The 27,089-nt window shown below is 36.2% G+C and overlaps 1 protein-coding gene across 6 annotated transcripts in view; it reads left to right on the top strand.

The window, feature by feature from the left end:
* The window catches only part of TTLL7 (tubulin tyrosine ligase like 7), a 138,504-nt gene that overhangs the window by 69,262 nt on the left and 42,153 nt on the right, over positions 1 to 27,089 (top strand). For 5 of the 6 annotated variants that reach the window (XM_054566907.1, XM_054566902.1, XM_054566903.1 and 2 more), the window contains 8 exons: positions 3,384 to 3,478; positions 9,046 to 9,193; positions 9,275 to 9,348; positions 10,433 to 10,568; positions 17,265 to 17,351; positions 20,609 to 20,807; positions 24,516 to 24,721; positions 25,964 to 26,098. In XM_054566907.1, the coding sequence (XP_054422882.1) occupies positions 3,384 to 3,478; positions 9,046 to 9,193; positions 9,275 to 9,348; positions 10,433 to 10,568; positions 17,265 to 17,351; positions 20,609 to 20,807; positions 24,516 to 24,721; positions 25,964 to 26,098 (1,080 nt within the window). The remainder of the gene's footprint in view (positions 1 to 3,383; positions 3,479 to 9,045; positions 9,194 to 9,274; positions 9,349 to 10,432; positions 10,569 to 17,264; positions 17,352 to 20,608; positions 20,808 to 24,515; positions 24,722 to 25,963; positions 26,099 to 27,089) is intronic. The other variant, XM_054566906.1, reaches the window with a different exon arrangement.

Raw genomic sequence — 27,089 nt, 5'->3', positions numbered from 1 at the left:
ATACAGACTTGTATTGAGAAGGTAAAATGAATATTACAAGTAAGTCTGTATAGCAAATATCCGGACTACCATTTATTACATGGTTAACAATACACTAGTTAGTCAGATTACGGGTGATCTTTTTGTTGTTTGTTTAACTTCTATCTAGTACTAATTTTTCTGCAGTGATCCTGTGTCACACTCCTAATCAGAGGCGTTTGTATTCCTGGATGATTTCTCAAGTGTAATGTGGTATTTCTCTATTAGCTGCCAGTTGTAAAATGCATGCCCTCGGTTATCTCGTCTCTTGTGACGGATTTGTGTAAGACTACCCTCTTCTATGACCAGTAGCATGCATGTTTTTACACATACATGTAAAAATGTATGTGTAACCTGTGGAGTTATCTGGTGGTCATGAAACTAAGCTGCTGAACTCAGCAGTGTTCTAACCAGCTGAATTGAGTAAGGAATTTTCTTAAACACCTGCTATTCCAGTTACATTTTCATAACAGCGACAACAAAGTTCAACAACAACAAAGACAATAACAAAATTCCAGCTCTTATAGTGGTAGTATATTGTCTAAAGGCTTTCCAGGTACATACAGTTACTTTTATTTTTTGTCTTAATGAAATCCTGGCAATGATGTCGGAAATGATGTAGAGCAACCACAAATGGCTCACTTATTCCCATGAGTCCTTGTACAGTTAGGAAAGCTCATAGAATTTAATCTGCAGCTGCCCTTAATGGTATCTTCAGAGTAATAAAGTAGTCAGTGCCTTTGGAAATAAAAATTGATGAATCTTGTGTGATCCTGCTAAAAGAAGCAAACTTTGTTTTTTAGGCAGCAACAGATGAGTTTAGCCAGAAGATTTGAGGCAGTGAAAAGAGGGCACTGATAGTGTCTATATGCTAAGTGCATACATGCATGTAATTATTACTGTATTGGTAATGTGCATATTATTTTTCTTACATTATTATTATTATACAGGATGAGTCACTTTAACATCTCTAAACTTAAAACTTAGAGGGCATGGGGTAATCGGTTGGAGAGAGTGGGGAGGCAGGAGGGAGCAGATTTGCTGACTGAAGATCCAGAGCCAAAGCAGCAGGGGAAGGGGACTGGGATGACAGTTCCTTGCAGCTCTCTGACATAGGGTGATGGCGAAGGGAGGCATGGCGATAGTAACCAGGCATCTACCATGTAGAGCTTTGAGATTTATTGTAGAGTCCTTCTGGTTGGGGATCCCACATGAACGTAACAAATATGGTCTTAGACTTCTGGTCAAGATGGAGGCATAGGTAAACAGAGCTCTCCTCCTTGCAAAACCATAGCAAAAATTACAACTAAAATACAAAACAACTATCACCTGGAATCATCAGAAAATCAAGTGTATGGAAGTCTGACAACCAAGGAATTAAAGAAGTCATATTCATCCAGAATGGGTAGGAGGGGTGGAGACATGGAGCTGCAGAGATGCAGAGGTGCACAGATGCAGAATGAGCAGTCCCACACCTATGTATGGTGGATAAATATTGGGAGGGACACCTCAGGAGTGAGGGTTTTCAGCCCCTCACCAGACCACCTAGCCCAGGGTTCCAGTGCAGGAAGAAAAGTCCCCATAACTTCTGGCTGTGAAGACCAATGGGGGTTGGGGCAGAAGAAGAAACTGGGATTCTCAGGTGTCTCCTCCTAAAGGGTCAAAAATTGACTTAGGATGTACGCAGACTCACTCCCTTTGGGCGCTAGCATGGGGGCAGCAGCTGGAGGGGCACCAGTGGCACCTGGGGAGAAAGTGAAGTGTTGGGCATCAGGGTGAGTGCTGAGGGACAGCTTCCTCCTGGATAAAATCCCAGAGCCCAGCCATCAGCCATAGTCCTTTTTCTGAGCTCTCCTCCACACAGAGGCACAGAGCATAGACACCGTATCTGAGACTCCATCAACCTGGTTCACATGGGTTGTCCCACCCTGGCAATTACTTAAGGCTCTGCGCCACCCAACTTATAGGTGTGCTTTTCTACAATAGGCCACACTACAAACACAGGGGGTCAAGGAAGCTCTATATAATACATAGAAACAAACACAAGGAGGCTGCCAAAATGAAGAGACAAAGAAATATGGCCCAAATGAAAGAATAGAACAAAACTCCAGAAAAAGAACAAAACAAAATGGAGATAAGCAATCTATCAGATGCAGAGTTCAAAGCACAGGCTATTAGCATGCTCAGGGAACTCATCAGGTACTGCAACAACAACAAAAAAACTTAGGCATAAATGAAGGTTATACAAAGTGAAATAAAGAAAAATTTACAGGGACTCAACAATGGAGTGGATGAAACTGAGAATCAAATCAATGATTTGGAACATAAGGAAGAAAAAAAAACATTTAATCAGAACAGCAAGAAGAAAAAAGAATTCAGAAAACGAGGATAGGTTAAGGGAGTGTCCAGGATAACTCCAAACATTCAACATTTAAATCATAGGAGTGCCAGAAGGAAAAGAGAAAGAGCAAGAAATTAAAAACTTATTTGAAAAAAAAATGAAAGAAAACTTCCCTAATTTGGTAAAAGAAATAGACATATAAGCCCAAGAAGCAGAGTCCCAAACAAGATGGGCCCAAAGAGGCCCACACCAAGCACATCATAATTCAAATGCCAAAGCTTAAAGATAAAGAGATAATCTTAAAAGTGGCAAGAGAAAAGCAGAGTTACCTGCAAAGTAGTTCTCATAAGGCAGTCAGCTGATTTCTCAAAAAAAACTTTGCAGCAAGAAAGGATGGGCAAGAAGTATTGAAAGTGATGAAAAGCAAGTATCTAAAACCTAGATGACTCTATCCAGCAAAGCTATCATTTAGAATGGAAGAGCAGATAAAGTGCTTCCCAGACAAGGCAAAGCTGAAAGAGTTCATTGTCACTAAGCCATTATTATATGAAATGCTAAGAGAGCTTAAGAAAAAGGAGATAAAAACTATGAACATTAAAATGACAAATTCACAACTATCAACAATTGAATTTGAAAAACAAACTAAGGAAATAAACAGAACTGGAACAGAATCATAGATACGGAGATCCTTTAGAGGGTTAAAATTGGGAGGTGGAAGGGGAAGAATGAGGGAAAAGGTGCAGGGGTTAAGAAGTACAGATTGGTAGGTTCAGAATAGATGGGGATGTTACGAACAATAGAGGAGATGGCACAGCCAGTGAACTTACATGCATGACCTGTGGACATGAACTAAGGGGAGGATTGCCGGAGGGATGGTGGGTACAGGGTGGAGGAGGACAAAGGGGGAAAAATGGGCACAACTGTAATAGTATAATCAATAAAATAGAACCAAAGATGAACAAATAGGAATATTTTTGGCCTACCCACATTTGGCTACTTTCGTTGTTTTCTTTGTAAATTTTAGATCAATCGAGCTCCAAGCTTTGGAACTGATCAGAAAATCGACTATGATGTGAAAAGAGGAGTGCTGCTAAATGCACTGAAGCTGCTAAACATCAGGTAAAGGCTCTCCTCCGTCTTTTGGATTTTTTTTCCACCACCTTTGACATAGAACATTCATTTGTATGTGGGATTGGCTTGAAAGTTTTGTGTTTTATATTTTGAATTTCTTGATTCCATTCTTCAAATCCATTTAGATTTTTTCTTTTTAAATGTCTTTTCTCCTCTTGTAACACACTTTTTGTTTTTCCCTTTTCTTATTTAATGCTCTGATTCTATAGTAAATAATGGTTAAGTTACAGTATTGGTACAATTATTTCATATAGAGTTTGAGGTTGAATTGAAGAATACCTTAGGATACCTTCTAGGTTATCTTCTTCACTTTATAAGAAGAAACTAAAGCAGGTCATTCAGGAAGTAAAAAAAAAACCAAAACAACTCAAACATTGATTTCCTATCTTTCTCCCAGAGATCTTGCCTCTTTGTCTTGCTGTCTGAGTAAACAGAAAAGACAGGCAGTCATTAAATGAGGGCTAATCTTCCCATCGAAAAGAGTAGGTGGGAGTTCCCTTTTTTTTTCTTTTAAAAATTTTATTTATTTTCAGAGACAAGAGAAGGGAGGGAGAAAGACAGGGAGAGAAACATCGCTGTGTGACAGAAACATCGATTGGTGGTTTGCCTGTCACATGTGCCCCGACTGGGGGCTGGCCACAACCCAAGCATGTGCCCTGACCAGGAATTGGACCAGTGACCTTTCATTTTGTGAGACAGTGCCCAACCAACTGAGCCACACCAGTCAGGGCCACCACGTTTTCTTTATCTGTTATCCATTGATGAACATTTAGGTTGCTTCCATGTCTCAGCTATTGTGAATAATGCTGCAGTGCATATGGGAGTACAGCTCTCTCTTTGAATCCTAATTTCAGCTCCTCTGGATATATATACCCAGAAGTGGGGTTTCTGGGTACCGTATATGTGGTCATGGATGTCAGATATTTGAAATGCTATTATATGGGAAAGCTTTTGGCTCCTAATGAAATAAAATTTTTAGAAGTTTAACTGAACTTCTCAAAGAAGTAATGAGTTGTTTGCAATTAAAGTTTTGAAACAGCATTTAGATTGTTGGATTAAAGGACCTTAGAGGTAATTTATTCTTAGGGGTTTATGATTTCAGTTTCTACTTGTTATTTTAAGAGCTCTAGAGAAGTTTTGGGATGCTTCCAAGCAATTTATTTATTTTGAATGTTTTCCAAGCACTTAGGAGATGCCTGATTAATGGAAAGCATCATTTAAAAAAGAGATAGAAATATAAACTTGTCCAACAATTTTTATATGACTCCTTCTTTTGCCTGATAAAAGGATGATTTGCCTAAATTCTGTTGATATTTCAGTTATGATAAGAGAAATAAATAGAAAGAAAAGAGATGTAGAATGAGAAATTTTTGTTTATTTAGCTTAGCATCAGTATTTTGGAATGCTTAAGTAATATGCCTATACTTTTTTTTTTTTTGTATGTACTATTATTGTATAAGTAAGCCTTGTATTTTTGTTTTGGGGTTTTTTGCTTGTTTGCTTGTTTGTTTTTGGCAAGTCTTTTGACTCTGCCAATGATGGAACCAATTCAGGACCTTCTCCATGGGTGTTTTTGGTCTTCTTAAAAGTGAGAGGTACACATTTAAACAATGAGATGTTTCTAGATTTAAAACAATGGGAGTGTTGGACTTCATCTTCCTTGTTTTTCTTAGTGTTGTTCCACTTAGGAATTTAGTACAGTTCTTAACATTTAGAGCATATGCTAATGAAGCTTATGTTGTAGCTGTGTCTTTTCTCTCCAACCAGATGGAGAACTCTGTGGGCATAGAATGTAGACTTGTACTTCACTGTGGCTAAGTATGAGATGGGCACATTATGGGGACATAAGTAGGACCTAAAAACATTAGGAAAATTTTATTATTGGATTAATTTTTCTATGGACTATTTTACTTTTGATAGAATAAATTCTTCTGTGATTCCTTATTTATATTCATTTTAATCAGATTATCACAATGATCTTTTTTTATTGTGTTGTCCTTCTGCTCAAGAACCTAAATGGACTTCTATTTGGCAACACTTAGTCTAAGCTCCTTTCATAATAAAACTTAACCTTAGCTTTTCCACCTTATTTCCTATTTCTCTCCAACCCAAATTTAGTTAAGCTGATTATCTTATTATTGTTCTCATATGTCTATGTCTTGGCTATTCTCATTGATGATTTATTCTATATCTCACCCTGAATTCCTTCCCCTACTGCCTATCACTCAAATTCCATCCTTTATTATGGTATCTTCTTTTAAGCACAAGTTAATCTTTTTCTTTCTTTGAGCTCCTAGAGGAATTATAGTCTGCATAGTACATGGCTTATCACATTGTTCACTCTTTTATGTTCTGTGCTGTTTTACTTGGGCATGGCTAATTTTTCTTTTCAATTTGATTTAAGCTCCTTGAAGTCATAGAGTATATATGTTGATATTCTACCCAATTTTTAATATACTGCTTTACTTACAGTATGGTTCCGTATGTATCCCCCAGATTCATAGTGCAAATATATACTTTTAGTCTCAAAATCTGGAAGAGTGTAGATTGCTCAGCGTATTCCATCACAACCCATGAAAACACCGAACCTAATATTGGTGGGTCAGAATTGATCTGCTTTGTACTTGGATGGTACAATGCAGTTTGAGTTCAGATTCAAATAATTTTCTGAATCATTTGGCTTAGGTCTTCAGAGACAAGAGAGTACAAGAGGGGCTATATGCAGAACAGGAAAAGAATAATAAATAAAATCATAACCAATAGTAAAATAGTAATAAGTAAAAAAAAGTATTTTTTTGGTAATAAAAGGAAAATACAATCTTGTATAGTTAGAGTAGTCGTGTGTTGATAAGAAAAGTCTTTTTTTTTTTGCAAGTATTATATTAGAATCCTTAAAATAGAGCCTAGAAAAGGTAGTTGTAGTTCCATGAGTTCCATGGGTCTGATATACTGCACTTGATTAGTTTAGTTTAATTAAGTTAAGTTTAACTAATTAAGATTAATTAAGTTTAATTAAGTAAACTTAATTACTTTAGATTAGATTAGATTACATTAGATTACCTGATTCTTTTTTATAACTAGTTCATAGGCTAGAGGTATATGAAGTTGCAGCATTTTATGCACCCCTGCCCTTGAAAATTTATCCTTGCTGGCATCTTTGACACTTTCCTGAGTTCATTTAACTGGAAGCATTTCTGTTTTCTATGAGTTCATTTATGTTCTTCCCCCTACTTGTCATGGTTATCACTGTATTCTTTTCTTTTATGTCAGTCTCACTCACTTATGGCACCATGGGAGTCAGACACTGGAGCCCCAAATCTCCAGCTGATTGAGGCATATGTTGGGGTTACTCTCAATACCTCTGACCCACTCTTGAGCTCTGATCTTGCATTTGCAAAAGTTTCTGGTCTAATGGGATCAATTAATTTGTAAACAGTCAGTGAACAAGCCCGAGAGGAAGTATGTAAATGACTGAATGGATGAATGTCCTGATGACACTTTCAATTCAACATGACCACAAGTTGAATTATCTTCTCCTTCAATCATATTTTTCTTGCTGGGTCTCTCTCCTTTCTTCTGCTAATGATGTCAATAGTCTCCAAACCACAAATGAAAAATCTTACCACGTATTTAATGTACATTCTTAGCTCATATTGTACTTGAAGCTAGAGATATAAAAATGAGTGAAATTTTTCCTCCTTAGGTGTCTCAATTATTGAAAGGGACACTATATGCTCATAGAAAACTATGCACATACAATTATAATCACTCAAACCTAGTTTTTTGTCTTTCTTTGCTTTTCTAGTTAATGGTAAAACCACCCATATAAATGTTGAGGCTAGAAAGCTGGGAGTTGTTTTTATATCCGCCCCTTATCAGGAGTCAGCTGAGGCCTGTCACTTGTATGACTGCCACTTAATTCTTAGTCTCGCCAAGTTAAAGGACTTCTCATTTCTCTTCTGGATTATTTTACTAGTTTTCTTTTTTCTTCTAGCACTAACTTCCTCCCCATTTTCAGCCTCCACTCTGGTGCTCTGCAAGCCATTTCACAAGTGTCTACTGCTGAGTGCCCACTACCATTGCAGCGGGCGCTAATAATTCAACGTCTCCGTGATTCCTAGGTCTCTAGCTTGGGTGCCCTGTTTGAGGATACATCATCGACTTAGATACAAATTTTAAGTGAGAAACAGATTTAGAGGAGTGATGGGGGAAGGGGGGGGAGAGAGAGAGAGAGAGAGAGAGAGAGAGACCAGTTTTAAACCTGCTAATGTTGAGGCGCTTTGAGACCTCAGGCAGAATTGTTAAATGGGAAATTTGATATACGGTGCCCCAGGAGACAGGATGTCTGTGTGACTGACATCCGTGCACAGATTGTCTTCGAGTCTAATGGATGAGAGCGCGCAGTCGGGCTGTATAAATTGAGGAGTGAAGAGGGGCCCAGGCGTCAGAGCCCAGAGGAATGCCAACATTGGAATGCCAATTTTTATAAATTCTGATATTCTAATCACATAATTTCCACACAATCAGATAAAGTTTGAACATTACATCAAGGCATTTTTTTGATCTTAGATTGTATATGAGACAGTGTTTTGTCTGGCCCAGGCATCTCTCACCAGTATGATCACTTTTTGTTCTTTTCCCTGCCTTGGAATTAATTTTTCTAAGAATACTTGTGTGGTGCTGTTTCACATGGTCATGGTTTTGCGCATACTCTCATTTAAATGTACTTTTAGCTTTGTTCTTCTGGTGATTGTCAACTCATTTTTAAAATTTTTGGGTAAATATACTTAACCTGAAATTTACTATCCTAATCATTTTTAATTGTGCACTTCAGTGGCATTAAGTACGGGCACATTGTTGTGCAACCATTACCACCATCCTTCTCTAGAACGTTTCATTGTGCAAAACTGAAACTACTCATTAAACAAGAACTCGCCACCCGACACAGCTATGTCGGGTGGAAGGGAGAGGAACGAGTTTCATAGGAAAGCAATCTCACAACAGGACTTTTCCTATAAAAATCAGACAACTGTAACTCAGTTTTCAAGATTGGACAAAAATGAGGACTCTACAGAAGTTTTCAAATAAATAGTGATTGTTAGGCTTGGATTTCATTCAGCATTGGAAATATAGTTGGGTGGTCAGTGTAAGTGAGAATGCTTAAATATGAATGGAATTGGTTGAAGGGGAAAGGGACCAGCATCTATTATGGACCTATTAATGTTACCATAAGTTAATGTTTATGAGAACTGTGGGAGGGAAACATTTTTGTTAACATTTAATAGATGGGGAAACAGACTCAATAGGTAATTGACCTAAGATTGTACTGATAGTAAGTTGTTATACTATTTCCAATTTATTCTGTTACCTTCAGAACTTATATGTACTATAGGGAGACACTTATTTGATGGATGATTAGATGGACATAATATGGATATATAGTTTAATAAACATTGATTCATCTTTATGTGTCTCCTTTTCTGCTAATTCTCCTCACAGGGATATGGTCAGAGTCTGGTGAATTCTGGAATATGCTCTTGTGTTTTATATTTTAGGACCAGTGATAAAAGGAGAAACTTGGCCAGACAAAAAGCTGAGGCTCAAAGGAGGCTTTATGGTCAAAATTCAATAAAAAGGCTCTTACCAGGGTCCTCAGACTGGGAACAGCAGAGACATCAGTTGGAGAGGCGGAAAGAAGAGTTGGTATGAAAATTTTAACACACCCACATTTTGAATTGCATAATTCATTTGTCAGGTTTTATTTGTAAAATTTCTTTATTCTAGAAAGAGAGACTTGCTCAAGTACGAAAGCAGATCTCTAAAGAAGAACATGAAAATCGCCATATGGGGAATTATAGGTGAGCATGCTTCCTTTTTACGTAGATTTTGCAAGTTAAGTGTCAAAACAATTAGTCAACATTTTGTAACCCTTTAAGCTTGTTTTAAACACTGTTTATTTTATTTTAAGAAAGTGCTTTTGTGTAATATTTTTCTATAATGAAAGGTCATCAACAAGTAGATGGTTCAGACTTGGGAGACCCCTGCCAGCCAGCCTTGAGGGTGGTTATGTGAGGCCTTTTAAATCTGATATTACCCTGCCACCTTATTTGGTTACAATGTGGTATTTTGAGAAAGGCAGGTTTCAGGTTTCCTAGTATTCTTTCTATCAATTCAAAGTGGTCGCTATATTTTGTTTTAAACTCTAATATACCAGGGACCAAGCAAGTAATGAAAGTGTTTGAAAGAGCCAGGTATGAGACGATAGAATGCACGTGGACCCTGCTGAACTGGAACTCTCCCCCAGTATCCGCTTTGACAGGATGATAGGGTGCTTCCCTAAGTTCCCTGTCGTCTTTGAAAGAGTGTCCCTCCTCTCAAGCTTTGACAGTGACTCAGCAGAGTTGGGAGGACTGGGGCCACGGAGCTTGCACTCACAGCAAGACGTTCTTTCCTGTCCTTAACACCATCAGCACAGTGATGCCAGCAGCATCCGTTGTCACCCTACCTCTGCCCAATTCCCTCTCCCAGAGAGGCAAATTCCACCTCCCCAAAAGACCGTTGGGGTCACTCTCTATCTTCTTGTTTGCTTCAGCCACCACACTAGATCCGAAACTTCCAAATTATCCCCCGTCACCTAAACTTTCTCCCACAGAGTTTTACAGTTCTTCAGTAAGCCCGATTGCAATGAGTGTCCAACCACCTGCCTTCCACTAAACCTTTTTCTTGTATCATGTGTTTAAGATAATTCTCTAGATAAACTTTAATTTGTGTGCATGACAGGTGACAATTTATGAATTTTTCATAACCGTATACATCTTTATTTCTGACACCTATGGAAGTGCCTGGCAGAATAAGTTGTCATGGATTATCTATGTAGTTGACTTAAGTCTTACAATGTAATAGCTTCTTTTACACAAGTTGGTTTATCTGACTTTATTGTAGACGAATTTATCCTCCTGAAGATAAAACTCTGCTTGAAAAGTATGAAAATTTGTTGGCTGCTGCCTTTCAGACCTTTCTTTCAGGAAGAGCAGCTTCATTCCAGCGAGAGCTGAATAATCCTTTGAAAAGGATGAAGGTAAAGGAATAAGTGTGTATAAAGAGAAAAAAGAATTAAGCCAAATAGTATGTCTTTAAAAACAACCTACCTCAGTCCCACATATAGAATACATTTTATACTGGAGATGTACTTGCTTCCATTTTAACAGTTGGTAACATTTCATAACCAACCAAGTGATTTCCAAAATAAGATGTCTAACAGGACACATTATGCAGTAGAGAATGTTGATTTTAAAAACATGTTTTATAACAGAAATGTGTACATGTAACTGAATAAAAAATCCATTTATGCTTACCAAGTGGTTTGTGATGCTCTCGTCATTTGTATTGTAACTAACAATACACAGTATTTTTTTCCTGAGATTGTGCAGGTCTAGCGTATGAGAAGTAATGAGAACACACATGCATATTAGCAAACTTTCCCCCACCCACACACAGTAATCTGTTTACTAAAAGGTCTATCAGATATCTATTGCAGCATAAACCACTTCATTTATTTGCTTATCATTCTGCATTCTTGGCTGGGCCCACTCGAGTGGTTCCTTCTGCTTATCTTGTGAATCAAGTATGATGCACCCCATTTCTCTGAAAGGTCAGCTGGGGCTGGATATACAGGATGGATTCAGTCACATGCCTGGGGCCTCAGGTGAGATAGCTGGGACACCTGGGCAGCTGGCCGTGTACCTCTTTCTCTGTGCCTAGTCTCTCAGCAGGGCAGCCAGATCTCTTAATTTGGGAGCTTGGGGTTCCAAAAGGGAGAATTTCAAGAGGACAAGCCCAGTGTGCATGTGCTAAACAAGCCTCTGCTAGCATTATGCTTACTAATGTCCCACTGGGTGAATAACTTTATGTGGACCTATTAAAACTGCTTGTACTTTAAATTACTTGACATCTCCCTGTAGTGATATATCCCCAGTATCTTGGATACCCTCTTCGTACACTGAGTGATTCAAAAATCATGATAGATACGGGCTTTTCACTCAGATTTTACAAGAGAAGGTTTGAAGCTGCTTTGAAGCTAGGTAGACCCGAGAGGCAGAAGCAGAAGGAACATTACATAACCCAAGTGTTTTTTTTCCTCCAAATTTCCTTCTCTTGATGTATCCAAATGTTTTACCATTAGAATTGTCTGTGGCCCTTTTGTTTTTCTTGACCCAGACAGTGAGAGACCTGTCTTCATTATTCTTCACCTGTGTTATAACGTGATTTCTCTCTCCTGTGGGTAAAGAATCTGTCCCCTCTTCTCATTACTCTGCTCCTCCACCCTTTTTCTAGTAGAAACCTAGGAATTTTGGAACCAGATAGACTTAGATGCATATCCCAGTTCCCCCATGTGTTAATTTTGTAGCCTTAGGCTAAATTCTGATCAATAGTTTCCTCATCACTAAAAGAGTAGTATTAAAAACTACTTGGCAAGCTGGTTGTGAAAATAAAATTAAGATTAATTAAAGTAGTCTATTAAAGTGCTTGACAGATATTAAATAGCCTTCAAACCTTAATTCCTTTTCAACCTCTATATTCAAAATCTAGGTTAAATGTTGCAACTTTACCCTGCTGTTCTATTGGCCTGTAAGCCCAAATATTATACTTTATTTACTATTGTTACTTTGTAGTAAGTGTTGAAATCAGGTAGTGTAAGCCCTCAATTTGTTCTTTTTCAAACTCTTTTGGCCTTTCTAGGACCTTTTACTTTTCCATATAAATTTTAAAATCATCTTAAGAATGTTAAAAAAAAAAGGCTGCTGGGATTTTAATTGGGACTATGAGAAATCTGTAAAACAATTTCTGGGGAATTAACAATACTGAGTACCTGATCCATTTATATGGCATAGCTCTCCATTTATCTGAGTCTTTAATTACTCAGCTATGTTTGTAGTTTTTGCTGTATATTTCTTGAACCTCTTTCATTAAATTTATTCTAAGTACTCGATTTTTTGCTACTGTTGCTAATAAATAGTTTTCAAATTTTTCATTTTTTTTGGTTTGTTGCTAGGATGTAAATATTTGATTATTTTTGTATGTTCTTATATCTAGCAATTTTATATATTATATTTTTATTAACTGCCATTTTAAATTATTTTCTGATATTTATTTTGGTTATTTAGAAGTTTGTTCATTGGTGTTAGAAAACATTCTGATTTCAGTCTTGTGAAATGAATTGAGTCTTGCTTTATGTCTCAATATGGGGCTTATTTGTGCAAATATACCAAGTCTACTTGGAAAAAATGTCTATACAACAGGTATTGGTTGCAGAGATTTGTATATGTCATTTTAAGTAAATTCAGCTAGTAGTGTTCAAATATTCTATATCCTTTTATATTTTTTTGGCCTACTTGATTTAGCAATTATGGAGGGAGATTTGTGGATTTAGGTCTATTGATTTTTGTTTCATTTGAAGTTATGAAGGTGTCTTACTAATGAATTCACCTTTTCTATTTTATCATTATGAAGTGTTTGTCTTGGGTAACCTTCTTTGTCTTAAGTTTTACTTTGTATGAGTAACAGGAACACACTAGTTTCTTTCTTATGGCTACTGTTTAAATAGCATACCTTTACCATCCATCCACTTCCAATTCATTTTTGTTATTATATTTATAATACCTCTGATAATTATTAGTTAGGTCCTATTTATTTTAAGATCCAGTCTGACAATGTGTCTTTAAATCATTTTATGCAGTAACCAGCATAGTTGGGTTTATGTCTGTCTTTTACTCTTTTTTCTCTACTTACACCATCTGTTTATTATTTTTTTTGCTTTATTCTTTTGGAAAATCAATTTTTAACTACGTTATCTTCACTATTGGCTTCTAGTTACATTTGCAGCATAATATGGGTTTTTAGAAAGTAATTATGGTATGCATCCTTAAATCATAATAGTCTACTTTGAATTAGTATTTTACCACTTCACAGACCATATAAGAGCTCTAATACTTAGTTTTATTTGGTGCCTGTCTAGATTTAATGCTGTTATTATTTATTTTACTCTTACATGTGTTACAGTCTTTAAAATACATTATTTTTGTTTTCTGAGCACTAAGTGGTCTTTAAAAGTTTTCTAAATAGACTTTCATGTTTATTCACATATTGATCCTTTCTTGTGTCTTCATTTCATTCTGAAGATGCATATTTCTGATAGGGACATTCATCTTTCCTACAGTTTGAGGAAACTTTCTTTAGTATTTCACATTCCTTTTAGTATGAATTCTCTCAGATCCTCCTTCCCATCCTCCTCCCTCCCTCCCTCCTTCCCTTCCCTCCTTCCTCTCTCTTTTTACTGAAATTGTGTTTTACTTTGCCTTCATTTTAAATAGTTTAACTGAGTATAGAATTCTAGCTTGGAAGCTTTTTTGTTTTTTTCAGTACTTTTAAAGATGTCATTTCCTTGTCTTCTGGTTTCTTTTGTTTCTTTTCAGAATTCAGCCATTATTGTTTTTGTTTTTCCTGTGAATATAATATGTCTTTTGTCCTGACTGCTTTTTATTTTATTTCAGTGTTTTGACTTTGATGTGTCTTTGTGTGATTTTCTTTGTATTGACCTTGCTTGTAGTTTTTTCAGCTTCTTGAAGAGGTTGGTTAATGTCTTTCATTTGCTTTGGAAAATTTCCTTTCATTATTTCATCAGATATATTTGTTGTATTTTATATATTGCCTCTTTTATGGGACTCTAGTTTCACATACATTAGATCATTGGACATCATCCTATATATCTTTGAGGCCCTATTCTGTTTCACATTTTTACTCTCTTTCTCTCTGTTTCAGTTTGGATAATTTTTATTGACATGTTTTTGTGGTGTCTAGACTGCCATTGAGCTTACCCAATCATATCCTAACTTTAGATTATGTTTGTCAACTCAAGAATATCTCTTTGGCTTTTTAAAATTTAATTTCTCTAGTGAAATTCAGTCTCTTCCGTTCATTTTGTTCCCTTTTTCATTGTTTTCTGTAACATGTATATAATAATTGTTTAAAAATCCTTGTATTTGAATTATTTATGGACCTTCTCTTATTGTTGCTTTTTCCTTTTGATTATGATTCACATTTTTTGTTATTTTGAATATCCTATAATTTTTATTTGTTTAACATTGTTTATAAAAGAATCATAAAAATCAAACTATTATTTTCTCCAAAAGAAGGCATATCTTTCTTCTTACAGGGTGCTAGGGTGAAGGGCTGATTACTCTGAGTTGAAGAAAAGTTAAAAGCAAAAATCAAAAGTGGTGCTACATCAAACATGGAAATTTCTGCACAGCAAGAAACAAAACACATGAAAAGACAACTTGCGGCATTGAAGAATATTTTTGTAAACCATATCTAAAATATCTATAAAGGAGTTTATAGCTAAATGTATATTGAATTCATATAACTCAATAAAAATCCCCATCTTATTAAAAAGTGGGCAGAGAAACTTAATAGATATTTTTCCAAAGAAGATATTGAAATGGCCAACAGATGCATGAAAGATGCTCCACATTACTAATCATCAAGGAGTGCAAATCAAAACCACAATGATATATCACTTTACACCTATTAGAATGGCTTTTTATCAGAAAGACCAGAGTAACAAGTACTGGGAAGGATGTGGGAAAAAGTGAATCCTTGTACACTCATGGCGGGATTATAAATTGATTCAGCCACTTGGGAAACAACAACCTAAGTGCCTGTCAGTGGATGAATAGATACAGATGGTGTCGCATATATCTACATTGGAATATCATCCTGTGACAAGAAGGAAGGAAACCCTGCCATTTGTGACAACATGGATGGACCTTGAGGACATTATGCTAAGTGAGATAAGTCAACCAGAGAAAGGCAAATACTGTATAATATCGTTTATATGTGAAATCTTAAAAAGTCAAGTAAAAAGAGGCTTGGTGGTAGCGTAGGGGAATAGGAGAGATATTATTTAAGTGTACACACTTGCAACTAGTAGTAAATAAGTTCTAGAGAGCCAATGCACACTATAGTGAATATAGACAATGATATTTTATTATAATCATTAAGCTTGCTAAGAGACTAGATCTTAATTATTCCAACCACTAAAAAGAAATGGTAATTATGGGACTTGATAGAGGAGTTAACTATCACTACAATGGCATTATTATATAAATGTATCAAATCAATATGCTGTACACCTTACATTTACAGTGTTACATGTCAAATATATTTCAATTAAAAAGTAAAACTAAAGTAAGAAAGGTTGAACTGGGTCCAAGCTGGGTTTAGTGGTTTTAGTTTACCTCTGGTTTCAAGTGCTTTGAGGGTGCAATCTGTTTAGTGTTTATTACAGGCCTCATTCCCTATTGGTATCTAAGAAGTGTAAGATGACAGTGACGTATTTCTGGCTTTCCATCCATGCCTCCCTCCTCCAACATCACTTCATACTCACTCAAATTGCTATCGCGGAGACGCAGCAGGTGACGAGAACCAGTTCTGTGGGGCTCCTCTAGATGGTACACTAGCCAACATGACCACGGAGGACTCTATTGGGTTCTTTATCCTAGCGGGCTCTCTCTGCCTATTCTAGACCTGATCTTTGTCTGTCTGTGTGCAGACATGACAAACTACCCCAATGTAGAAAGTGGCCACTCATCTCCGACCAACTAGGAAGAACTCTCTCTCTGGTATTTAGTTTTTATGTACTAGTTTTTATCCACAGCTTTCCAATATCTTAAAAATATGATTATTTAATTTTTTCTAGCTGATATGATGAAAATGACTGTTCATTATGACTTTCTCCTAAACAGAAGCAGACCTCCATGTATTTCATTTTAACTCTCTGTGCCTTGGAATTTATTGTAGAATTGCTGTTTAATCAAACTTCATAGCAAAAGTATTTTGGTATTTTAATAGCTAAACTTTCTTTGGCATGAAGAATAGCTTATTTTACAAATTTCTGTTGCACAGTGATACTTCTAGTTTCTTCACAAACCTTTTTTTAAGAGATACTGAAATAAAAATCCTATAGATAAAGATGAGATCTTTTTATAGGTTGAACAAATAGCTCAATGGAGCCGTTGATGATTCAATTTTCAGTCTAGCTCTTGTAGTCCTGTTGCTCTGGTTTGCTCAACATTCACTTGGGAATGTTTTTATAACTTTTATATGTTATAACTTTTTTTTTATAACTTTTCCCTTTAACATCAAAATGATTCTAGAAGAGGAAAAGAGAAGGTATTAAGCCTGTAGAATGAAAACTTTTTATACAATTCTAAAGATACTGTGTGTAATAGTTAAAAATTTTAAAGTTTCATTAAATTGTGCCTATTAAATGAATGTTAATACTAGATTGCTAATTATTAGGCTAGTCATCAATTTTCTGTCAGAAGTTGCAGTATTACTTTGTAATGATCAATATAAAAATGATTGATGAAATTGTGGTCTAGAAAAGTAGAGTGACTTATAGAAATTTTGTAGTGTTTAATAGGCTAATTTATTAAATTATTTTACTTTCAGGCTTTAACAGTATAGTAAAACATAAGGATACATTTGTTTATGATAATACATAATACATTTCAGCAATGTATTATTTATATTATCAGGTTTTAGTGAAAAAAATTTTTAAGAGTTGTTCCTGACCCTTTATTATTCATTTGATCTGAGCAATCTTCATTAGATATTATAGGAGTCATTGTATACTGTTTTCTGGAGATTAATCAGCTTGGAAAAATTCTAGAGTCCATTGGTGATGACAATTTGAATTAAATATCTTTTGAAGGAGGAAGATATTTTGGATCTTCTGGAACAATGCGAAATCGATGACGAAAAGTTGATGGGCAAAACTGCCAGGCCTCGAGGACCAAAGGTACAGTACCTCTTCCTTTCTTAGTATCAAGGTAGAAGCTATTAAGTACAGTTGTTTCTCCCTTTATATTTATCACTATAGGAATGGCTGATACCATTTTCAAGGAATTGTACGGACTCTGTCCAGTACAGATAGAGTTGGTTACCTCATACTTAGAAGTTTGGGTTTTTGTTTTGCTAGTTTCCTTTAATTTTTGGATTCTTTTTGTAGTGCTAGTGAAACCCTAATTAGTCAAGACCAAGAGGGTCCTAGAATTAATACCCTTATTAACATTTAGTATTAAGTTTTCCTCATATCTATAGATATATAATTATCAGAGAAGTGCATTATTTATAGATAAGGCAAATCACGACTCTCAAGATCCTTATTGGGAACCCCATATTTTGCTGACCCAGCAACATTGAAATTGTGTTAGTTAAAATAGATGGAGTTCCTAGGGTAAAGAGAGAGCTGTCATGCAGGCAAAAATGAGCAGGTGGGCCCTTTACCTTCATCTGCTCTGTGATGATGACATCGGTATATTCCTTGGTTATATGTCAAAGTCCTTGCTGGTAGAGCAGGGAAGGGATGAATTTGTAGAACCTTGGAAACTTTTTCCCTGTGCTCTTCTTACTTTCCGCTGCAGCAGTTCCAAGCTATATCCATGTCCTTACACTCATCATGCTCTGCCGTCCTTCAATGCTTTTCCCATGCTTCTGGAATCCCTGCCTATTTAAAAAAAATCACATATACACTGCTCGATTGATTAGAGAGCCCTTCCTAATCCAGTTGAACTATTGCTGCCTTTGTGAAATCTTCCCTCCCCTAGACTTAGATCTTCCTTCCTCTCCTCCTGCCGTACCACAAATAACACTCCTATAGAGCATTTTTGACAAATTGCTTGCATGTTTGTGTGCTTTAATATAAGCTGGTAAGTTCCTTGAGGGTAGAAAATATATTTTTACCTTTATGTCTGTCATACCTAGCACAGCATCTGAAACTTAATAAGTTCTCAAAAATGGTTAGTTGAATTTGTCTACAAGGACTTCTTTGGCTAGGGGAGGAGCAGATAGGTGAAGCAAAAACCATAGTGTATTGTGCCAAATACTGTAATAAAGAGAGTGGAAAGTGCTACAGCAGCAGAGAGGAGAGAGGGATTGGTGGACTGTGGAGGGCTTCATAAATGCCATTTGAACTGGGTCTTTAAAAATGAGTAGTGCCATAAACATGTAAGATGGGTGGAAAGATGTTCAGGGTAGAGGGAATATTAAAGGCAATGACAAGGAGTTGTGACACTGCATAGGTTGTTTGAGAAACATAAAGAATTTGGTATGACTCCAGTGGAAAGATTCTTGGAGAGTAAAATGGTGCTTGATGAACCTAGTGAAAAATACATGCCTGGTGGACGCCAGACATCTTGGATGCCAGGCACTGTTCTTCTGAATTATATCCTTTATATTGAAGAACTGTAGAAGATGTCATTGCTAATTCCTTTGGAACAAATATATTTTAGAGTATCTGTAAAAGTGAATACCTTCATGAGTCATTGCTTCACTCTGGAAAACATTGGGAAGTTTCTGAGCCTGTATATTGATTATTGCAATTCAGCAAACCCGATGCGAGACCTCCCAGGGGCACGATATTCATGGCAGAATGGCAAATGCCAAGGGCGTGAGATGGCCTTCTGCTGTCTTATACTTTCCTTTGCTTCATCAAATAAGATGCATTATGCAAATAAAATGTAACCTCCTGGAGGGCAGAATTCACATTGTGTATTTTTAACCCCAATATTCCAGGCAAGTGACAGGAACTAACAATGTATTTGTTGAAATGAATTAGTTAATTCCTATAGTTATTAATACCAGCAATATTTCAAAGTGCTTGAGAGCTGCATAGTCAGTCTGAAGTAAAAACATTTTTATGACTTTTAACTTTATGTATACTGAGGGTCTGGGGTGAGACAAACTTCACAGTAGACTTTCTCTTTTAGAGGGATGATAACACATTCCAATCTCTGATTTTCAGTGTTTTTACTGGTAGAAGAATAAAGAATAATTAAAGATAATCAAGGTTAAGTGAAACTTGTGCCAGGAGAAATAATTTTTTCACTTATTTGAGAATCTAGGAAATATTAGCTGCAAAAATGATAAACACAAAAAAAAGTATTGGCATTGTTTTCTTCTTCAGCAGAGTGCTAGATGCATGGGTATTTGTTCTATTATTCTTTATACTATTTATGTATTTTTTTTATTTATGACCCAGTTAAAAATAAAATTGGGCATAAAAGCAAGTAGTAGGTCTGTGTCATAACTCAATGCCAATTTACAAATTCCATTTTGTAGTTAAGGCATTGTTTAGAATTTATGCTGCTGTGAATTCTTATTAATTATTGCTTGAACAGTGCATTGGTCAAAAGAGTCCCAAATGCATATCTGACACATCTGTTTGTTTCCCCCTGTGATTCTTTAAAGGGTCAGATAACTCATTATGTAGTCAAGCTCCTTAGAAAGCCTTAAATCTGTTTGCGTACATGAAGGAAGGTGCTGCCAGCAAGCCTGAGTGTGCTACTTTTTCTTCTGGGCATGCTAGACTCCGAAGAAATATCCTTCCCCCGGAATTCGTATTCCCCAAGACTGTCAGGATGTTTGATGATTGTGTTACTGGTGAATGTTTTTATGAATTTCTTTGAACATTGTTAGTGCTCAACAAATATTAAACGATCAAAAGGAAAATATATTTTTAAACACATGTTGGTACCATAGTATATTAAACTACTTTCCTCCTTTGGTTATTTTTTTGTCCTTTGCAAAGCCAGTAACTTTAAGACGATCATGCTTTGGCTTATTATGTATTCCAGGTACTTCATGAAATGCCATTCCTCACTTTACCTTTCATCCTACACTGTTATATGAGAGGTTATACCTTATTTCTGGGAAATCCCATGATAACCAAGGATTTCATTGTTGTATATGCTGACATCAAAACATTTTTGTTTGATTTAACAGAACAAGAAACTTGTGTACAACTGTGGGAACTTTTTCCTCATTGTGACTGAACTACGTCACTTAATAAAAGATATTTGGCAGGAACAGAAAAATTAGTGAATTGCATTGTGGGCTAATAGCAGCACTGTAGCAATAGCACTTCGCGAGATTTTCAGGTTCCAGTGAAAAGCAGTATGCATAAGTGGGGAATTGAAAGTAGTAAGTAATCGTGTTCATAAGTCTTTTTTTTTTTTTTGGAAGTCTGACAAAATAACACATTTTCCTGTATTTTAGCCTCTGTGTTCCATGCCTGAGAGTACAGAGATAATGAGAAGGCAGAAGTACTACAGCAGTGATAGCAGCTATGACAGCAGCAGCAGCTCCTCGGAGTCAGATGAAGAGGAGAAAGAAGAGTACCAGAATAAGAAACGGGAAAAGCAAGTTACTTATAACCTTAAGCAGTCCAACCACTACAAATTAATTCAACCATCCAGTAAGTTAATTTCTCCTAATTTAGTTGTTATACGATGAATTGTGAAACAACTCAATAAAAGGACCTTGGGCCAAATGAACTCTTGTCGTGTGTGAGGAGACCTGGATTCTGTCCCATTTCCTTCCCTAACCGATCTGGGCACATCCCACAATCCCCTTCAGGCTCTTCAAGTAGAACATGAAGGGTTGACTACAGGGATCTCTATAGTTTGTTCTTCTATATTTAATAGTTTTTGTTAAGCCCTTGACTTTAAAAAAAAAATCCTCACCTGAGGATCTGTTTACTGATTTTAGAGAGAAGAAGCGGGTGGGGAGAGAGAGAGAGAGAAACATTGATGTGAGAGGAAAACATCGATCAGTTGCCCTCCCTACATGCCCCGACCCTGGATCAAACCCGCAACCTAGCCATGTGCCCTAACCGGGAGTCCACACTGGTGTACAGAATGGCACTCTAACCCACTGAGACACCCATCCAGGGCAAAAGTTTATATACTTTTACATGGGTATATAAAATGTGATGCTTGGCTGTTCTGCTGATTGCCTTCTCTCTTAAGCCAATATATTCTCTCATTCCCTTTCCTGCTTTTCCTACCTCTCTGTCACCCATTTTGTTGTGTATTCTCACCTATTTTTTAAAAAGTCTGTGTCTCTAGGTATTTGGCTGGGATGTATCTGCAATCCCCACAACTGTGAAATAGTTTTGTTTCCTCTCATTCTCATCCCAGATAGCACTGAAGTCGGCTTTCGGTGTGTATTCGGGAGCGTAACCTACCAGCTTCTTTGACTCCTTCCTTTTCAGTTTCCTTTTTTCTTTCTTCCTTCATTTCTTTTCACACTTTCTCTTCATCCTCCTTTCTCTGACTCTCCTTTGATCCCTAATGTGCCCTCTTGTGTCCATGATTCTCCTTTCCACCCCAGGTGTCCAGCATCACCGTTTGCCCCGTGAGACAGCCCTGCCTGATGCTGTCTCCCGTGCAGGACCCGCTCTTACCCCCCCGCCTCTCGTTTCCCCCCCGCCTCTCGTTTCCCTGTGTGCCTGCCCTTCATCGTCCCAGGGCCCCACTAATGGGACTGGTGCAGTCATGTAATAAACACCATTGTGAGCCTTTGTGGCTCTTCAGCAATGGTTTCACATGTTAGCTTCCCTGACAGTGTGTCTGTTAAACCAGGAGTTCCATACTTGTGGCAGAATGCGTGAGGAATGCAGAACTAATAGATGAAGATTTTAATGGTCTTTCATTTACTTCTAAATTATTCCACAAAGATACCTGCTAAAATGATCCTGTCTGAGGGTTTATGTGTTTGGAGGGGAAATAATGTATCCCATTCAATTTTATGTGTTTGGAGGGGAAATAATGTATCACATTCAATTTTATTTGTTTATTTAAATACTCATTTAAGGTATGTTTATTGACCACCTGTTCCAGAGTTTGTAGCTATTTTATCAATTTCTTCCTTTTTTCTGAAAGACGTCTTAAGTACTTTCTCTGTGTCTGTGTAAGTATGACTCTGTTCCTCTTTTTGGAAGCTGACCATGTTCTGCCCAGATTTTGTCAGTTTTTTTGACCCCTGTTGGCTAATGTGCGCATCCCTCAGGGTAGGGTTAAGAAAATCTGCTCAGGTTCCTATAGCTCTGAGATCATTCTTTTTTCTTAGACCAGTAAGGGAATGAATTAAGATGAGACAAAGAGTGTACTCAAAATAGCCTAATTCCATTACATATCTTTTTTCCTAAGTATTATATTTTAATCATTAGAAATTGCTATAAGGCCTTCACTTTTATATTCCCTCCTACACTAAGTAATAACAAAACCACAAACCCTCTTTGAATTTTCTGTCCAAAGTGATGATCATGACTGAGGACAAAATCCAGGTTATGTGTAATACTCTCTGTTGTAGACGGTTAACCTAGGAAATTCAAACTTGTTATGATTTTGAAAAATATATTTTGGTTTGATGTAAGGTAGTCATATACAAAACTATATGAAATTTTTTCACATAATATATGTAGGTAAGTTGCAACTTTTTATTCACTGACCTAAATATCATTGGCAGGTCTAACTACTTATTACTCTGTCTGAATTTTTAGTGTATGCGGGGGAAATAGGGAATCTTTGGTTATTCAAGAGAAAGGATATTTTCCTTCTGTACCTATGATCATGATATAAATGTCTAAACCATCACCATAAGCCTTAAAGGAGAAACCCAGGTGCAAGCTGTAGCGCATGGTTTCAGGGTACTAGCTTAGTAGAAGATTGACTAGTGGTATGTTCCCCATACAACCCTTCTCTAGAAGCACTGTTTTTTCAAAAAAATGGTGTGATTTTCAAATTGAGATGGAAGTTACTAGTTTGAACAAATGGAAGCATTTTAAAAACATATTTTATAGCTCGAATGAGTATACTTTTTTGTGCTCTTTAGAACCAAATGAGAAGTATTAGATGATTATCTATTCAAGATATTATTTAGAAGTATGTCCCTAAATATAAGGTTTATATATCTACTGCCTTTAAAAAGGTTTAAATTTTTTTCAACAGCTAATGAAGAGAAATATTTGGCTATTCAACCTGCCTTTATGTGAGTTTTATTAAATTATTTAACCAATGAAGATTGATATATCCAAAGCAAAGAGAGTGTGTAGGACAGAAGGTATACAAAATATATGAACTAAAAATATATATAAATGTTGATGATATTGAGTGATACTCTATTTTCCTGTGCCAGGAATCAAATTTACCTGGGATAGAAGATTTCCTCTTTTAAATTTTCTCAATATACATTGGGGAAGATAGCCTACAGTTTTCCCTACACGTTTGTTTTGATAACAACCCTTTAGTTCCAGATATATTTTCTTCACTAAAACCTTTTGCTGTGGGAATTTAAATCTAGTTTTTTAATTCTTTTCTCTTGTGAATTAGAAAACTGTCTTGTACCACCCTTATAATGATTATATATTTAAAGTCCATTAAGATAATCTTTATGCTTTTCTTCTGGTTTTTTTTTTTCCTCAAGAGCCCAAAATTCTGTATCTTGTCTATTTTCCTGGCCATTCTCTAGACTGCTGTCCATCCCTTACAATGACCCTTGCTGTAAAATATTGTTTATAACCTATATACAGATTCTAATGAATGACCAGCCTAATCCAAGGATAGTGGATAGCATTTTTGGGGAAGAGGGAGACACTGGCATTAATAGTTCAGGATTTAAACCTGAGCTTGGCATACTGTCTTGTCATGCAACCTTGAGAAAGTTCTTTTCTTGAGCTTCCAGGTGATGGGGAGTCCCATCTCTGTGGGTTTCTATAAGGAGGATTAAGATATGTGTATGTATCTTTTTTTAATTTTTAGAGAGGAGAAAGGAGGAAGAAAGAGAGGGAGAGAAACATCAATGTGAGAGATAAATATCTCTCAGATATAAGATAAGATATAAGTGTATGTATATAGCAAGATGCCTAGCTTATAGAACGTGCTCCATAAATGTTAGTTTTCTTCTCTTCTTGTTCTTTTATGTCATGTTTCAAGAACAGAAAATTAAAGCGCTGTTTAAATATTATTCTCATGGTAGCCATTCTTTATACATGACAGAGGTTCTGCACCAAGTTCTGCACATGTACTGCCATGGTTCTATCATGTGGTCTAATTGTTAGTTTATGTAGACCAAATATGATGGGAGACTTCTATTAACTATCCCTCTTCTCCATCACCGATAGGCTCCATAAGACGTTCATTCAGTTGCCCTCGGTCCATCTCTTCTCAGTCACCTTCTAGTGCAGATATCCGGCCCCTGTCTGCTCAACAAATGATGTCAGCACCCCGGCCAACTTCAACCTCTCGGTCACATTCCTTAAACCGTGCTTCCTCCTACATGAGGCATCTGCCTCATAGTAATGATGCCAGCTCCACCAACTCTCAGATGGTAAGTCATCTACTTTGCTTCTATGGAGATACAGGAAGCACTGTACTGAGGATTTAGGTGGCAAAGGGATCACCTGGGAGAAAGACAGATTGAACCTCTGGTCCTTTCCATCATTCAACTCACGATCTCCTGGAGTTTGGATTGTTCAATTTATCAACCTGTACTTTATCTTAGAAGGCAGAACAGTCTATCATAGACTCGAGGACTGAGAATAGCATTTTATTTTCCATTTTCCTATGGAGTAGGATAATTTTGTTGAAGATCATTAGAGTAAATATGATTTTGTAGTGTATTGTGCCATATATTTACAAATTTGGGGAAATTTGTTGTATGGAGAATCTTTTTCAATGGAACTCTTGGTTAATAGGTTAAAAAATAAACCATTGATAAATTATCCTTACAGTACTGAAATACAGCATTATGTTTTCTGTATATTAACTTAACATATAATATTCCCTCCTTAGTATGAATCCTGGAGATTCAGTATTGAGGAAGTCAGTAAATTTATTTTGCTATCAGACTTTTTTGTTGACACTCAAATAGATAACTCCAGGTGCCCTCACAAAGACCAAGAATTTATTTAATTTGCTTATGTAATGTGGATGACATTAACAAATTGATGAATCTGGAAAATACAAGTCAGTGACTTTCACATGTTAACAATTATTATTTTTTTTTCCTAATCGAGAATTGCCTAAGGAGCCCTGACCAGTGTGACTTAGTTGGTTGGGTGTTGTCCTGCAAAGCCATGAGTCGCCAGTTTGATTCCTGGTCGGAGCACATGCTTAGGTTGTGGGTTTGGTCACTGGTTGGGCACATACGAGAGGCAACTAATCGATATGATTGATATTTATCTCTCACATTGATGTTTCTCTCCCTCTTTTTCTTTCTCCTTTCTCCTCTCTAAAAATTAAAAAAAGAAAATTGCCTAAGGTATGTGTTGCAAATGAAACTTTTGACCAGGAAGTCTTTTTTAACCATTCATAACTTTTGTTTTTTAGTATTGGGAGCTAACTAAAATACAACTGTGTGGAAGTGTGAAAGACACTTTTGGGAAGTCATATCCATTTAATCCTAAGAATTTAATTCTAAGAATAAATGTAAAAGAATTATTTTCTTTCTTTTTCATTGTTTTTTTCCCCAATTAAAAGCACATTATTTTTACCTAGAAATATCTTTCAGATTATAGTGGCACAATGAAATAAGACCCCCTCCAAATATCTGTATTCTTTCAAATTTAAGAGTGAGTCTTTGCGGGGACTGAGAACAAAAGAACAAGAAGATGATCTAACAAGTCAGACCTTATTTGTTCTCAAGGACATGAAGATCCGGTTTCCAGGAAAATCAGATGCAGAATCATTACTTCTGGTAGAAGATGTGAGTATTTGATGTATCAATATATAAAATTCCAAGGAGCTCGTGCCTCTTATTCTTCTTAGAATATTAAAGTTTATTTCCCAATGGCATTATTCTCAATGATATAGTAAACTTAATTAATGTTCTTTTCAACCTCCACAAGCTTTAGAAAATACAGTGACTATTTTAATTATTATGATTCATGAGCAGTGAGATCACATTTATAATTAGCAATGCAAAATATCTTTTAGTGCGTTGTCCCATTTTAATGATGCAACTGCTTCATCAAGTGAAAATTCATGTTATTCAGTTATTGTCCTTAATGATTAAAGACATATCAAATTAAAGCTGCTTTTATAAAGATTTGGAAAGATCTAATATGGAATGAGATGTGACACTGTGGATGGTTTTGGTCAAATTTTGAGATTTTCTTGTTACACACACATTTGCACCACCCAGTGGAACATTCGAAAATGGCAGAGTCCTAAAATTCACGTTAAAGTCAATAACTTTTCTTAATTAGAAAAAAGGTCCAAGTTCTCTAAATATTTCTGGTGAAAGAACATTTCTTAATTTAAAGTTCTATCTTTTCATCCAAACACCCTTTTCCAATTGTTGTTCCTAGGTAATTCCTCAGTAATAGAATTTTGTTTTCTGGTTTGCCTAGTATTATTTTCTGGAGGAGAAGGCACCATCTTGTGGCCAGTTGTAGGATAAACTACAGCTATGCACTTGCCTTTTTTTACTTTTTTAGCAGTATTTTTGTCTAAAACAACTGTCTAGAAACAGCCACCAAATGAATAATAATAAAATGACTTTCTTAATTAAAAATCAATAATGTCCATTTCTATTTTGTAATTGTGACATAGTTGTAAACAAAGTTCCCAAATGTTATGCATTGTGTTGTTATATATATATATATTTTTAAAGTGAAAAGAGCATCTTGTTTACAAATGAACTGCTATTTGTTAGTTACATCAAAGAAGAAAAATGAACATTAGTTATAATGCAT

This window comes from Pteronotus mesoamericanus, unplaced genomic scaffold (assembly GCF_021234165.1).
Source record: "Pteronotus mesoamericanus isolate MK-2021 breed Mesoamerican mustached bat unplaced genomic scaffold, CSHL_Meso_final contig_181, whole genome shotgun sequence".
Lineage (NCBI taxonomy): Eukaryota > Metazoa > Chordata > Mammalia > Chiroptera > Mormoopidae > Pteronotus > Pteronotus mesoamericanus.
The sequence above is the reverse complement of the archived record's forward strand: the minus strand, read 5'-3'. Positions and strand labels throughout refer to the sequence as shown.